Source organism: Chrysemys picta, chromosome 2 (assembly GCF_011386835.1).
Source record: "Chrysemys picta bellii isolate R12L10 chromosome 2, ASM1138683v2, whole genome shotgun sequence".
NCBI lineage: Eukaryota > Metazoa > Chordata > Testudines > Emydidae > Chrysemys > Chrysemys picta.
Genome location: NC_088792.1, coordinates 13175184 through 13191672, shown reverse-complemented (window position 1 = coordinate 13191672; position 16489 = coordinate 13175184). Strand labels below are relative to the sequence as shown.

The 16489-nt window shown below is 47.3% G+C and overlaps 1 protein-coding gene across 3 annotated transcripts in view; it reads right to left on the bottom strand.

The window, feature by feature from the left end:
• CRHR2 (corticotropin releasing hormone receptor 2) overlaps positions 1–14074 on the bottom strand; it is a 268734-nt gene extending 254660 nt beyond the window's left edge. For 2 of the 3 annotated variants that reach the window (XM_065582667.1, XM_042859768.2), the window contains exon 1: positions 13851–14074. In XM_065582667.1, coding sequence (XP_065438739.1) covers positions 13851–13955 — 105 coding nt within the window. In that variant the 5' untranslated portion in view covers positions 13956–14074. The remainder of the gene's footprint in view (positions 1–13850) is intronic. The other variant, XM_024100937.3, reaches the window with a different exon arrangement.
• Positions 14075–16489: the final 2415 nt, after the last annotated feature.

The window sequence follows — 16489 nt, the reverse complement described above, 5'->3', positions numbered from 1 at the left end:
TTGATTTAAAGGTCCCGGGTATTTAAAGGCCCAGCCTCTTCCGGTTGAGGCCACAACCCCTGCTCAGGACTCCAGCGTACCGGTAAGTCCTTTAAGTTACTTTCACCCCTGAAAATTGGTAAATAGAGAAACAGTGGAATTTAATTAAAGATTCTTAATAGTTGTAATTGGCCTGTCTTAAGGCAGCTCCTTAAATAGCATCTTCTAAGTAATTGATTGAAAGATTTCCTTCAGTTTCATAGGGTCTATGCCCAAGTATAAACTGTTTAAGTTATCAATGATATGCCAAACAGGACCCACCTGCCCTTTAAGAAATTATTTTGCCCACTTATAAACAGTTTACGTATCCATGAGATCCTAAGCTGGGCTCACAGTAAATTTAGGAAATAATATACTTTGGTCTTAACTTCCCAAACCAAGAACACCCCCCAGAAGCCGTTCATTCTCAACGGTGAAATGTCTCTTAAAACTCTCCAGAGAGACACACAGAAGAGATTGTAATGGGAGTAACTAGTTTATTACGTGTGTTCTGTCATTTGTATTGGTTTAATGCTTTTCCCCCCACCTTTCTTTAATAATAAAATAGCCATGGTTAAAAATTGTGATTAGTTTGCTTTGTTTTAATTGTGGTGTCCCCTAGGTATGTGGGAGTCACATCCCTGAACTGGCAATAAGAGAAACAGCGACTAAAAGTCAACCCTTTCTTGTTTCTCTAAACTAAACATATTTGGTAATTTTTAAAATAAAATTACTTGGCGTCCAACAATTTAAAATGACCCCTTTCTATCCCACACTTTGGTCAGATCAAGAGGCAACAACGGGAACAACTTTAAGTGCATGCAACCTATGTTTTAATCCATCAGCTGATTCTTTTCATTTTCAAGGCCCCCAGCTGCAGCTTTGCATATGCAGAAATCCTATTGGCTGTAATAATATTTCTGGAGGTGGTGTGGCTTCTAACTTGAGCCCTTTGTTTATATTTAAGCTCCACTGAAATCTCGCTTTAGTATAGAGCCATGTGTTATCTTGTAGGTTTGATCTGCAGGACTCAAATCAGCAAGGACTTTCCCTTTTTTTTTAATAAACCAAGTAATAAGAAATTAATTCAAGAAATTCCCCTAACTCAAAGACAGCTTTTAACCTCATTAATGCTAAGCACTCCAGTCACAAGGAGATCAAGTGTTCACTTGAAGAAAAGTCCCCGCTTTCTGAAGCACACGGAGGTGAACAAAATCCTAAAGGAGCTGCTCAGAGCAACTGCCCAATTCAATATAAAAATTGCTAGTTTATGTCCAGAGAAGCACAGGTTAGTGGAGCAGTGTCTTCCTTCCCTCTGGAAACACAATTAAAGAGTGCAGTGTAACAAAAGCAAAGCAAAGCCCGCTGGTTGAGCAGTTACTCTTCTCCCGTGACAGCAGAGCTGTGGGGGTCCATCTGCCTTTTTGCAAAACCAAATGAGGTTTATACCACCCCTATTTCCGTTAGCCACTTATATTTTCTTTCACTGAACACCTGTGTGGGAATGAGTGGCTCATTAAAGTGCAGGCCACACACCAGTAGCCCAGCATAGGAGGTCTTCCTCACATGGGCATGCTGATGCACCTCAGCCCTGGGTCCAAGAATCCCTGATCCTTCTGAACCTACTCACCCAAGTTTGCTAATATAGCTGCATTTTGCGGTACGTAGTCATTTGATTCTGTAAACCAATGTCCTGCTGGACCTCACAACTCATTTTGATTTGTGGCCTAAGACTCAAACCCAGCTTCCCAGAGAGGAAAAAGCTAGTGAATTAGCTCACTGTGCCACTCAGCCTTCAAAAGATACTCCCTCCCCCCCACAAAAAAAAGAAGAAACGCCAGTATAGTTCTCTTAAGAAAAAAATTCTCCATCATCTCTTATCTAAGTTCCATCAACTCATGCAACTTCTCAGGAAGGGAAGGATAGTCCAGTGGTTACAGTACTGCCTTAGGACACAGGAGAACCTCATTCAAATCCCTGCTCTGCCATGGACTTCCTGTGTGATCTTGGACAAGTCACTTAGCCTTTCTGTGCCTCAGTTCCCCATGTTTAGAGTAGAGAGGATAATGCTTCACAGGGGTGTTGCGAGGATAAATACTGTGAAGCGCTTTGAGATCTGCTGATGCAAAGCCCTCTATAAGAAATAAGCATTATCGTTTCCAATTGTGCCTCTCCTTCTCATTTACATGCAACTAGGTGGCTAGGCAAACCACGGGTGTGGTACGTTCTTCCAGTCAAGCCAGTGTTCTTCAGTTCTCACACAGGATCGCCTCTGTGCAGCCACGCAACACAGAACAGAGAATATAAACCTGCCTGGAATGGGAAGATCTTAAGTCAGGTCACCATACAGCAAAGCAAGTAAGCACATGCTGAATTATAAGCACATTCTTTAGCTCCCATTAAAGCCTGCGGGACTTACCACCACGAGTTCACGTTAAGCATCTGCTTAAATACTTCCCTGAAGGGGGATGGAATACCTAACATGCTTAAAATTAAGCATGTGCTTAAGTGCTTTCCTGAATTAGAACCTCTAAAGGGGAACTGTTCTGACTGATCCATATATTGGATTCATCCAATCAAGTTTCCCCCACCCCCAAAAGTCTCATCCTACTCTGCCTGCGGGGGGTAAAGGAGCCATGATCTTTTCCTTCAAATCATGGGCTGCAGGTCAAACGCCAACAATCTAGTGGAAACAGATTGTACTGTTGAAACCCACACACCTCCTGGGTGTGGTGGTGTGTCCCATCTAATGGTACCAAGACCACTTAGAGAGAGAGAGATAAATGAATCTGCTACAGTCTTAGCTAACCACCAGTTGGCTTGTAGCTCATGCGGTAGAGGCTCGTGCACTAAGCTCCTAGAGGTCCCAGGTTCAATCCCACCTGCCGATCTGGGTCTGTCAGTGTTACGCTGTCACATCCTTCGGGAGCCTTGTCCTTCACTCCATGGGCTGGCAGGGTCACATTCAGCACTTGGAAGGGGCATGGGTCCTTCGCAATTTCCACTGCTTTGAGTTATGTTCAGGGGTTGAAGAGCAGACCCTGAACAATAACTAGTAACATTTGCTTTTTTAATTCTTCATAATAATACTCTGTGCTTTATTCAAACCAGGCAGAGACTGTAACTTGGTGCTAATGTGAAAAGAAAATACCATGTCCCCATGTGTTAAAGATATTGGCCCCAACTCTGTCCCTGGCTACAGTGTAAAGAGGCCATAGGAAGGGCAGCACAGCCCCCTCGGGATTGCACTCGGTTGCATAGGAGCAGCATGGGTGGTCCTGCGTCCAGAGCCGGCTCCAGGCACCAGCCCTCCAAGCATCTGCTTGGGGCGGCACCTGGAGGAGGGCGGCGCTCACCCAGGGAGAGCGGGGCCGCGGCAGGGCTCGCTGCCCTCCCCCGGCGCTCCGGCCGGTCGGGGAGAGCGGGGCCTCGGACGGGCTCTCCGCCCTCCTCCCGGCGCTCCGGCCGGTCAGGGAGAGCGGGGCCCCGGCCGGGCTCGCCACCCTCCTCCCGGTGCTCCGGCCGCCAGAGAGAGTGGAGCTGTGGCCGGGCTCGCCACCCTCCCCCGGCGCTCCGGCCGGCCGGGAAGAGCGGGGCCGCCCTCCCCCGGCGCTCTGGCCAGCCGGGGAGAGTGGGGCCGTGGCCGGGCTCTCCGCCCTCCCCTGGCACTCTGGCCGGCCGGGGAGAGCGGGGCCGCGGCTGGGCTTGGCGCCCTCCCTTGCCGCGCTCCCCATTGGGGCGGGGCAGGAGGCTTTTTTGCCTGGGGTGGCAAAAAAGCCAGAGCCAGCCCTGCCTGCGTCACCCTCATTCACAGCTCCATCAGAGGGAAGTGGTGGAGGCCTGGGGCTGCTCTAAGTTGCTCTAGGGACTGGAATTCAGAGAAGCTGCACTCATGCTCTCCATTCTGCAAAGCACGGCACTGGATCTGGGCCATGGCGTATAACTGTTCATTTGCATGCGTAGCCCCCATTAAACCAGCATGGGTCTTTGCTCCTCTATAGTGGCCAGACCATAGAAGAGCTTTTTAAGTCTGCTACTGCCGCTAGGTTGATGAATCTGATGCGTTAATTCAAGCAGCAGGCCTCATGCTTCTCGATCCTGGGATCAATCCCCACAGCCTGTCCAGGGTGCTTTAATTGGTGTCCACGTGCATTTTAACACCGATTAGGAAAGCAGGTTGCTCTGCAAAATCACTGTTATCAATTCACCTACAGTAACTCCTCGCTTAATGTTGTAGTTATGTTCCTGAAAAATGAGACTTTAAGCAAAATGATGTTAAGCGAATCCAGTTTCCCCACAAGAATTAATGTAAATGGGGGGTGGGGTTAGGGTCCAGGGAAATTTTTTTCACCAGACAAAAAACTATATTATATATATATATATATATATATATATATATATATATATATATATATATATATATATATATATATAAACTTATACTGTGTGTGTGTATATATATATATATATACACACACACACACACACACACACACACACAGTATAAGTTTTAAACAAACAATTTAATACTGTACCTAGCAATGATGAGTGTGAAACTTGGTTGCGGCCAGCAAGCTCACTCCCTCCTGAGCCCTGTCGTGTCCCCACCCTGCTCTATATGGAGAAGGGGGTACGCAGGGGGCAGGAGTAGGGGGGAGGGGGACACCCTGACATTAGCCCCCCTCTTCCAGCCCCGCCCCTGCACAAACAGGAGGCTCCTGGGAGCAGCTCCAAGGCAGAGGGCAGGAGCAGCACAAGGCAGTGGGGGGAGGGACAGCTGAACTGCCGGCAATTGCTAGCCTGCTGGGCAGCTGCTGCACAGGGAACTTAGGGGAGCGTAGAGCTGATAGGGAGGCTGCCGGTCCACCTTGGTTCCAAGCCTCCACCAGGTAGCTCCAACAGGCTGCTCTTTCTGCAAGCAGTGGACAAAGCAAGCGGCTGCCAAACAACGTTAGAAGGGAGCATTGGGCTACTTTAAATGCGCACGTTCTCTAATTGATCAGCAACATAACAACAAAACAACGTTAACCGGGACGACATTAAGTGAGGAGTTCCTGTATTCTTCAGCCACTCCACTTGCCTTTCCATCTGAAAAGACATTCCAGCAGGAGGCAGCCTCCACACAACCCAATGCAGAAATGTACTACTCAGAACACCTCCACCATCCCATGCACTCATGTAACAGTAAGAGAAATTACAACACAGCCCCAGAGGGCAGACGGCTGCATTCCAGACCCTGCATATTAAACTAGCAGTAGCAGGGCAAGAGTTTAATATTGCAGTGGGAGAACAAATGTCTTTTAAACTCCATCTGTATTGGTCACTATTTACTTTCCCTGCAAACTCAACCAAGAGAGCTGTTAGTCCTTCTGTCAGGGTTACGCTGTACTTTACAGAGTTCTAATTAGTTTTGTTTTCTTGCACCATTTAAATAGCGCTGTCAAAGGAGTATATTTCAGTACCCAAAAAAGGCCAAAAGCATTTTCTTTTTGTTTGGTGCAAACACACCGAATTGTATCCCAAACATTGGTTTTAATTAGATCATTCCGAAATGATGACAGATTCCAAGTGTTCTGTACAGTTAGTTCTACAATGGGGCTGCCAGTCTCAAGAATGAAACTTGTGTGAGCAGTTCAGCAACTCACTCTCAAATCTAGAACTCACTCCCAGATCCGGATAATCACGAGTCTCAGCCCTTCAGGACACGAGCATCCCCAAATCACACATGTCCAAAGTGACATGAATTCTGTCCACGCACACAGAGCAGACAGGACCTCCGTCTGTAAGGTCTGATCCAAATTCCCGCAGACTCAGAATGCTACTGGAAGCATGATGTGGTAAGACACCCCCTTTTAATCAACAGAAAGAACACCGCAAGAAATGTCTATCAACCCCTCCCCGCTTCAGAAACTGAAAATATAATCTGCATAAATGTAGACACCATCTGATGACATTAACATGCAATTTTTGCCACCAATGACTGGAAAGAGAAAGTCTCTTATTCAATGGTAGTCACACTGTTAACTGACCAGCTTCTGTTTATTCGCCTATACATACATAGTTTCTTCTTAGTAGCAACGGCTAAGGCTAAATTTATAAAACTCTTCTGGAAAAGCTGTTTATCCAAATCTAGCCTGATTCAAAAATAATACAGATATTTTCAACTCTACCAAGATACAAAAGACTTATCAGTAAATACATTAATTATATTTTTATTGGTGGGTTGATAAGGAAATCTAGATGAAAATGCAGAACTTCCAAGGCTAGATTTGCAGCACTTATAAAAAGGCAAAAAGGGGCTGTTAATGTCTATGCAATGCTTTGAAGATATAAAGCACCGTATATCAGGAAGTGCTAGGGATTTTTGTGTTTTGTTGGACAGCTCCCACTCCTTAGATACAAGAATCAAGTTAGCATTTAAAGGGCAATCTGCAGAATACAGGATGATCAAACTGCTGTGGGTTATTAGAAAAAGAGGGTAGAAAAAGATGTGTGTAACAGGGCAAGGCCCACTTAATTTAGTTTATAGGTACTGAGAGCAGGGCCGGTGCAAGGATATTTTGCACCCTAGGTGAAACTTCCACCTTGCGCCTCCCCCGCCCCTGGTAACATCGGTTCATTGAGGGCCAAATCCCAACGAGCCTTTATAGACCCCAGGGGCCAGCTGTGCCCAGGGGCTGCTCCCCAGACCAGGTTCCCACCTCCCCGCCCCCTGAACTCCCCCAGAGGGTGCACAGCCCCCCCCCCCCCGTGAGCCCTCCCTACCCCACCCCAGCGGCCCCCGACCCGAGTCCACTCACTGGCTTTGCCGGGCTTGGGCCACTGCAGCAGCTCGGCAGGGAGGAGCTGCCTTCAGGGGCTCATGCAGCAGATGCATGTGGGCAGAGGCCCCCATGCACCCCCCCCGTCTCCTCCCTCGCCGCGCTCGGGCTCTGCGCCTCCCGGGAGTGTGAGCCACCGCTGCCCCTCCCCTCCCAGAGCAGTCTCAGAGCCCCACGCCCCGGCAGCGGCTCACATGCCCATGAGCCACAGAGCCTGAGTGTGGCGAGAGGGGAGTTGGGGGGCGCATGGGGGCCTCTGCCCGCATGCATCTGCTGCAGTCTGAAGGGGCCCCCCGGGGGGGGGGGGTGCCAGGCCGCAGCCTGGGCAGGATGGGCGGGGGCGCAGCTGCTCCCCGCTAGCGGCACCGCCGCCTTTGCAGGGCTCCTGCCTCCCTGCGCCACACTGGCTCCTCCACGGCTGGGGCTCACCGCCCCCGCAAGCCTTATGTAGTATTATTAAACTGGTGCCCCTATGCCTGACGGCAGCCTGAGCTTGCAGCCCGGCGGGGGCAGGGGCGGAGGGACAAGGCAGAAAGAACAAGAAGACGCCCGGCATGCCTCACGGTGGCGGAGAGTCAAAGTTGCCCGCAGGGACACCTGTACCCTCTCCCTCGCGCAGAATGGACATGCAGAAGATACCTAATTAAAAGCACTAAACTTGGGAGTAAAAAATGTCAGTCACAGGTTTTTTGATATGCCCTGAAGTTTGTCAGACATTTATTTGCAAAAATGTTGTAGTAAGGGTGAGTCAGCTGTCTTGCTGAATACAACATTAAATATTATGGAATACATGATGCAGCTCTTCTCCGTTTTACATTTTCTTAATCAGTATTTCTAAGCTGATGTTATATTTTAAATGTACTCTTAAGCCTTCATAAAGTAATCATTCCAGATTACTACATATTTAACTCACTGAAATAGACATTATTTTAAATGAATCAGGCTAGGTCTACACTACGGGCGGGAGTCGACCTAAGATACGCAACTTCAGCTACGTGAATAGCATAGCTGAAGTTGCATATTTTAGGTCGACTTACCTAGCTGTGAGTTTGGCGGCGAGTCGACCGCTGCCGCGCCGCCGTCGACTCCGCTTCCGCCTCTTGCTGCGGTGGATTTCCGGAGTCGATGGCAGAGCCAACGGGGATGGATTTTATCGTGTCTTCACTAGACGCGATAAATTGATCCCCAATAGATCAATTGCTACCCGCCAATCCAGCGGGTAGTGAAGACGTGTCCTGAGTCACAAAGGTTTAGTGTGTTCATAACAATGTTCATTGCTTTTAGAAAAAGGGAACACTACTTTACTGTGTGTGATCTCCATAACAATACACGTTTATGAAATTTCACCAACTTTAAAAAATATGTTTCCAAAGATTTTAGGCATAACAAAGGATTTTATATCTTACTAAGGTACTGATTTTGCTTAAAACTAGTTCATCAGATAGTCAGAAGTAAAGAAAGGGAAACTCTGTCCAGCTATCTAGAAGCAAAGGGCTGTTGCTTCCTTCAATGGGGGTGGGGGAGAGAGGGGGTGAAGGGAGAAATGGATGGACAGAAAGGACAGGAAGACTTTGGAAGTAAGTTTTTTTACTATAGTAATTAAAATGTGTATTTTAGATAAGGGTGGGCTTTTGAAGAATTTATTTAAAAAACCATATGTCTGAAGATCCAAGCATGTAAGACTAAAGATGATTGTGCATCTAAAAATCTATGCAATGATTTTTTAGAGATGTGATTTTATAATCTTCAACTCACTAATGAAATATTTTTAAAGCAAATTTTAAACTAAGGTCCTGTAGACTGACATGTTCTGAGTAAATATTACAGTCATGCACAACTGTTTTTGTCAGTACATTCAGAAACTGACAGTAGATACCTGGGGGTTGGCAAATGCCTGTTAAATGTCTTCATTATCCCTTGAATGGCTCTTTAACAGTTTCAGTGTTGTGCTACAGAGAGTCTTGTGGCTTTAGTGTTGTGCTAATAGGTCTGGCAGGCTGGAGACTGTTTCTCTTTTAACTAATAGATCCCCTTCCCACAAAGACTCAGAGCCTGCAGGAAGGGTCAGAACAGGGATAGGCAAACCAGTAGCGTGGACACTAAGACCCAGTGGTGCCCCAAATTTTCAGGTGCCCTACCCTGCTGCCTATGCCTGAGGACGGCCCCGGGCACCCCCAACAACTTGCCACCCTAGGCCACTGCCTAGTTCGCCTAGTGGTTGCACCGGCCCTGACTGAGAAGAAGAATAAGCTTTTGCAAAAATACTAACCCAATGGAAGTACTGTCATTTTTTTTTTATTCCAAAGGAGACAGTTTATTTTCCCAAACAAAAATTCCCTGCTGTGTTTGCAATCCAAACATGGCAGCACCATGCTAGCCCATGACAGCTGAAAGGGTATGTCTAGACTGCATCTGAGAGTGAGCCTCCCAGCCCAGGTAGGCAGATGCTTGCGCTAGCCTGCTAAAAGCACCAGCGTGAACATTGAAGTTTCGGCTGGAGCTTGGTCTCTCACGCCACTTGAGAGCCCAAGTCAAGCCTGAGCCACAGTGTCCAGACTGCTATTTTGAGTGTACTAACTCGAGCCCTGCTAGTGCAAGTCCATCCACCCAGGTTGGCAGTCTCCCTCCCAGCTAGACAGACCCAAAGTGACATTCATTAGAAACTGACCAGATTCCAAAGTGAAGCTAACTAGTCTATTTATACCAGCGGAGCTCAGAACAAAAATCAGAAAGTGAACTTACCTACAGAGTGAAAAGGTCATATCTATTATTATATTTCTAAAATGTTTTCAGGTTTCATAAACTAGGGGGCAAAAATGTGATTTTTTTTAAGTTGACAGTATCCCATTAACTTCTCATTTTTATTGTGAATCATTTTCAGGAATCTAAAATAGTCAGATTCATACCAGACTTCTGTACTCATCATTAACACATGAAAGGATGATGATTAAGTTTAGAAATGCCTTAGAAAAAGGCAGAATTCACCTTTGGGGCAAAAATTCTTCCCTCAGATACGCATGCACAATGACTCTCTGACAGCAGTAGGAGCTGTAAGTACGGTGTGGGGGTGAGGACAAATCTGGCTCTAAAGGCCTTGACCCTGCAATGAGATCTAGACAGAATTCTGCTCCTGAACAGAGCTCCATTGATATCAATGGGGTTCCCCATGGGCATAAAGATTCACACAGGGGGATCAGTTTGCAGGAATGGAGCCTAAGAATGTAGAGGGTTTATCAATTATTTTTTCTCTTCAAGTGGTTGTAAATTTTTGGCAGACGCCTCACAAGGACAAAGGCTGAAGGTTATTTCCCCCCTGGCTAAGTGTACCCATGGATTTCATTCATTCGCTGAAACATTTCAAGGCAAAACTACTGATTGAGTCATGCAAACAATTTTGCCCCACTTAAAACTGTTTTCTGTGAATGCACTGTAATTGCTATGCTATGGCTACAAAGGAAACCCCTGCCAAAATATTATAGCAATGCTGGTTAAGCAGTTGCCAATGTTCTTATTATAAAACACTTATTTTACATTAATTCAAACCTAGACTGAAATTTGGCACTCAGTCTAAGAATGGTTTTAAACTACCATCACTTACCAGATATTGTTCAAATTGCCACGGCTGTTTTTCAGTTACAGGAGGGCATATCAATTAGAAGTTTAACGGACCATCATGTTTTCTCTTCTGATTCAAAGACTGCTTTGTTGGGTTGTTTTAAAATGAAAACTCTCCCCAAAACCATGTGTGCTCCGCAAAGGCTTTATAGGTCACAAGGACTAAATCACCATTTTTTATTCTTCTTTTCTTTACCTTTATGTATATAAAATTCCTAGTACATCATATAAACAGTTGGCTAGAAAACATAAGTATAGAGTTGCAGTCCCAGCTCTACCACTGACTTGTTATGTGACCTTGGATAAATCATTTAAACCATCCTTTTTAAGTTGTGTGCCCAAATCTATATCGAAAGTGGCCTCATTTCAGAAGTGCTGAGAACACACAACTCTTGTGGAAATCTGATTGCTCAGTCCTCTCTGTAAATCAAGCCATTTTTATTTAGGTGTGTAAGGTCCTGATCTTGCAAACAATTGCACATGTCCTTAATTCCCCAAATGCAAATAGTCCTTTAACTTCAGTGGGACACTTTAATTGTTTAAAGTTAAGTATATGCTTAAGGGCTTTGCTGGATTGGAGCCAAAGTTTGAAATTGTTGGTCATAACCTCTCTGTGCTACAGTTTCTCCAGCTGTAAAACAGGGATAGCGAGTCACACTTTTGTGAAACACTTTGAAATCCATGGATTTAAAGAACTAAAACACCTGTAAGTGCCATGTATTAATTATTATTTTGGGGCAGCAGCAGCCTTTCCATAGTTAAGGTTGAAGTTAGCTCTCCATTATAAACCCAGGTTTCGGAGTAGCAGCCGTGTTAGTCTGTATCCGCAAAAAGAAGAACAGGAGTACTTGTGGCACCTTAGAGACTAACAAATTTATTAGAGCATAAGCTTTCGTGGACTACAGCCCACTTCTTCGGATGCATATCATCCGAAGAAGTGGGCTGTAGTCCACGAAAGCTTATGCTCTAATAAATTTGTTAGTCTCTAAGGTGTCACAAGTACTCCTGTTCTTCTTTTTATTATAAACCCAGTTCTCTACACACACAAACCTCTGCTTCCCCCACAAGAAACACAAACACACACACTCGACTTCCCCCCCGCAAAGAAACTGATCTTCCTGAAATTGTACATTCTCCTACTCATCCTAGGTTACATTTTAATATTATTTATTTACTTACTTGGCAAAAGAAAATAAATCCAAAGATATGGCATTCCGAAAATTTGGCTATCACTTTTGGGAACAAACAAACACTTTTTTTTTTTGGCTCATCATAGCTCTAAAATGGGTTTAGTCTAGAAACTTCAGATTTGTTTTCTTCCATTAGCCTTGCTGAACAGAATTGCCTTTGACTGTTTTGGGGGTGGATTGGTGGGACCATTAAAAAAAGGAAACAGTTATTAAGTGTATAAAAAGCAACATTTACAATATAAACGTGTATAACTCTAAACTGACCTGACCTGGCTGGGCTAGAGTTTGGGAGGTGGGAGATGAGAGGCAGAAGTCTGCGAAGGGGTATGGAATGGAAGGCAAAGGTCAGGAGAGATGCCATGAAGCCAATCTTCCTGGGACTCAGAAAGGAGAGCATGGAGGCAGAGACTTAGGCTGGGTCTACACTACCCGCCTGAATCGGCGGGTAGAAATCGACCTCTCGGGGATCGATTTATCGCGTCTCATCGGGACGCGACAATCGATCCCCGAATCGACGCTCTTACTCCATCAGCGGAGGTGGGAGTAAGCGCCGTCGACGGGAAGCCGCAGAGGTCGATTTTGCCGCCTTCCCTACAGCGGGGTAAGTCGGCTGCGATACGTCGAATTCAGCTACGCTATTCGCGTAGCTGAATTTGCGTATCTTAAATCGACCCCCCCCGTAGTGAAGATGTAGCCTTAGATAATACGCTTGTACCGTCCCCTATTTGTGTTCCAATATCAATGTTTTTCAGTGCACTTTGCAAACATCAGCCATATGATTCCATTGTACAGTTTTCTTCATAGATACATAGTGGGGGTTTTTTTCCTGGGAGAGGCTGAATATTTAAATAACAATAGAAGACAAAGCAAGAGGAAACAAACCTATCTTAAAGGAATGTTAAAGACTGAACTTAGAGAGGTAGGAGATGGAGTGATCATCTCTGTTTCTTTTCTCACCATGGGGTCTGCAATGCAGAATCATTGGGGGGTTTAATCCCCAAAATTTGCTTTGTGGATTACAGTTCACAGTTTAATGCGCTTTAAGGTTGGATAAGGAAGCTGGCTTGGAAAGTTTAAATCTGGGATGAGCGATGACAATCCAGTTCCCTCATCGATCTGGCAAAGCATTTGCGGTAGGGGATGCTTATTATTAAGGGGGAGAAGGAATCTGTGTAAAGATTGCCCAGGGGGAAACTCTGAGCAAACATTGAGAAGGATTTCGTAGAATGGTGGATTTACTGACTTAGCCCAATGCTATTTCTGATTCCTACTGTGAGAAGGTGACCTGGCACTCCACCACCAGGAATTAGGGAAGCAGAGACTGAATTTCAGATTTCTGGACCAGCTATCACTGCGTTAGCCCATTAAAGATACTGCAGTGAAATCAGATTGCTAGGGCACTGGGACTATACTGAAAAATGACGGAAGGATTCTTTGAGGAGGGAGCTTTTCTGGTCACTTATTTCAGGATGGTTACTAGAGAAAGTTACTGGAGGACGGTCTACATCCTGGAGGAGGATGGAGTCAAATCCTGAGCTCATTGGTCAGTGGGGGAATTAAGGGGAGAGTGGCTGAGATAAAATTGTGGCACTGGGGAGGTGTTTGGGGGCTGAGCTGCTATCCCAGGGGGGTCTGATCACTCAGTGTGGAGGGTTTGTGGGGTGGTCGGTGGGTAATTTTCCTGCAGGGGGGATAAACTGAGGCATAGCAGGGTCTACTTGGGAGACAGCGGGTGAATTGTGATCCCAGCGGGTCCTGCTGGCTCAGTGCCATTGCTGGATGATCAGCAATGGCACGGAGGGAACTGTGTGCGGTATAGATCAGTTATTTAGAGCTGGAAGGGGGTAAATTGCAGTCCCGATGGGTCCTGCTCGCTCAGTGCCCTGGCTCTGGGGACGGCCGGGGGGGGGACTGTGCCCTGGGGGGGGGGGCTTTGGGGTACCGTGGCTCTGTTTGGGGGCGAGCAGGTGACTTGCGGTCCCGGGGATCAGAGGTGACTTTGCCCGGGGGCAGGGAGCTGGGGGTGGAGAGGGGCTATTAGGGAGCTAGAAGGGGGTGAATCGCTTTGCCCGGGCTGGATGACTCAGGGTGCGATCCCAGGGGCGCCCCCCCCCACACACACCCCACCCGGCGGCTCCGGAGCGGGGCCAGGCGCGTGTCCCTCCCAGGGAAGCGGCTCTGCCCCCCTGCATCACCGGACACTTACCGGGAGGAGCAGGAGCGCGGTGGCCGCGGCTGCTGGGACGCTGCGCTGCGGTGCCGGGCCCCCCATGGGGCTGCGGGTCCCGGGGCGGTCCCACGGCAGGCGCATCCCCCCGGAGCCAGCCCGAGTGCCCCTGCTGGTGCCCTGGCAGGGAGCGAGAGGCGGCTACCGCGGGGGAACCAGCTCCCCGCCTCCTGCTGCAGCGCCGGGGCCGGGACAGCCCCTCCCCGCGGGGCCGCCGGGGGCACCCTCCGCCCGGGGGGAGGGAGTGTCCCGCACCCGGACCGGGGGGAGGGACGGGGGATCCCCCCGGGGAGGGGGCTATTCTGGGACCTGGCCTCAGAGCCAGCTCTGCGCCGCCCCGCTCACAAGGGCAGCGAGGGGGCCGCTGGGAGGGAGGGGGGTGTCTTGGGGACACCTGGGGCAGGAGACAGAGCTGCTGGGCGCGGGGGGAGGGCTGGTTCCCCAGGGCCCCCTGAGTCATTTAGTCCTGTGCACAAGGGGTGGCCTGAGGACATAGAAATGGTAGCCCAGTGAGCCAGTGTACCTGTACTGGAGTCATTGCTTTGTTATTCTGCTTTACTGTATTTAGTAGCAATGCAAGGAACCTGCCAGCATTTATCCTGTAAGATTTGGCTTTAGCAGATAGTGTGAGACTTAAGGCCTGTAACCTTTGGCATAGATAAACTTAAGTAACTCATAAGTTATGGGGAACTGAAAGTAGCACGCCAGAGGGATAATATTGTCCAGAATTCCGACATCGGCCACCCACAGAACGTAGCTGACACCAGCATCTGTAGGGTTCTGGACAGAATGTCGGACCGCAAAGGCGCCAAGACAACAAATTGACGTGTATGCTAATAGGGTAATATCGTACATATACTAACCTATAGAAAACGGATGGTGAAGAGAAAGATAATGGTTAACAGGGCCGACTTTAGGCCGATTCCCCCAATTCCCTGGAATCGGGCCCCGCGCCGTAGGCACCTTTTTAACGTTTTAATTTTTTTACATACCCGGTGGCGGTCCGGGTCTTAGGCAGCACTTCGGCAGCAGGGGGTCCTTCACTAGCTCTGGGTCTTCGGCGGCATTTCGGCAGTGGGGGGTCTGGAGCGAGTGAAGGATCCCTCGCCGCCGAAGTGCCACCGAAGACCTGGACGCCGCTGGGTATTCAAATCGGGCCCTGCAGTTCCTAAAGCCGGCCCTGATGGTTAACATTCCAGGGTGTAAGTCTGACCATCCAAATGGACTTTCTGTATTATCTCTATATGCCTTGTTGAGTTTAAGTGTGTGTATAACTTTGCTAAATTATTAATAAATCATGTGTGTGTATATATATACACACCCACACACACACATATACAGAGTTCTTATATTGTGAGTATTGCACCTGTGCACATCAGGGTTCCCAAATTATATGATAATTTTACAATAATCTAACTGGGCCTGATCTTGGGACAAGAACCTGTTAATCCTCAAGTTACAATTGTATATACTCAACTTTGGGTCAGGCTACAAAATACATACACAAGAGTAACAGTCCCCCTCAGCTGGCACCTCGCCCCCCCCCCCCCCCACACACATACCTGGTGTCTCCCTTCCACTGGTGGAAGTAATGGTTGTCCTCCACCCAAGGGAGGCAGTAGCAGCATTTCCATTGGAGTGAAGGAATCCCACTGGATTTGAATTGTCCAGCATGAATAGTGTGTACCCCTCCCTTTGGGTCTTTTTTGCCGATGGGGAGGTATTCTACACTCTGGACAGAGCAATGCAGTGCAGTGCTGAACCAGATCATGTATCCAGCTTAGATAACCCAATGAAACTCTTTCAAACTCTAGCCTCTTCCTAACACCGTTTAGGACTCTAGTGGGAAACATTTTCACAAGGCAACTCTGCTTCCTCACTCTGCTCTCCCTTTATTTATTCGGCTGTTATTTCTATTTCAATTTGCCTGCTTGGCCCCGGAGGAGAAGTCTGTGATCAAGGAGTCCTGTTGGGATAAACTCAATATTTGTTTTGGTTAAAAAAAAATTGTGCACTCACTATTAATAGAAAAGTTTTAATGAAAATGGAAATAAATCAGTTAATAAATAAAAGGGAACCAAGTGTTTTATTGGGATGTAAAGATTCACTGGCCGGGCGGGAGACCCGAACACAGCCAGATTTGCACTAGTGCATGAGAACTTAAAGGTGTACCTGACCGTAGCCTGGAGCTTTCAGTTGGATTTTTGTTCTGTGTCCCTTCTTGGACTGTGCACATGGCTGGAATATCAAAAAGGAAGTTGATACATTAGAGGGGGTCCAGAAAAGAGGCACAAGAATGATTAAAAGATTAGAAAACATGCCTTATAGTGATTGACTGGAGGACCTCAATCTAGTTAGTTTAACAAAGAGAAAGTTAGGGCTTGTCTACACGGTCACTTTACAGCGCTGCAACTTTCCGCTCAGGGGCGTGAAAAAACAACCTCTGAGTGCAGCAAGTTTCAGCCCTGTAAAGCGTCAGTGCAGATCGTGCACCAGTGCTTATAGCTATTCCCCTCGTGGAGGTGTTTTTTTAGAGAGCTCCCAGTACTCTGCCATGACTACACAAGCCATGTTAACGGGGTGGCATGTTTGTAGAAATTTTGGTGGTGCCCAGAACC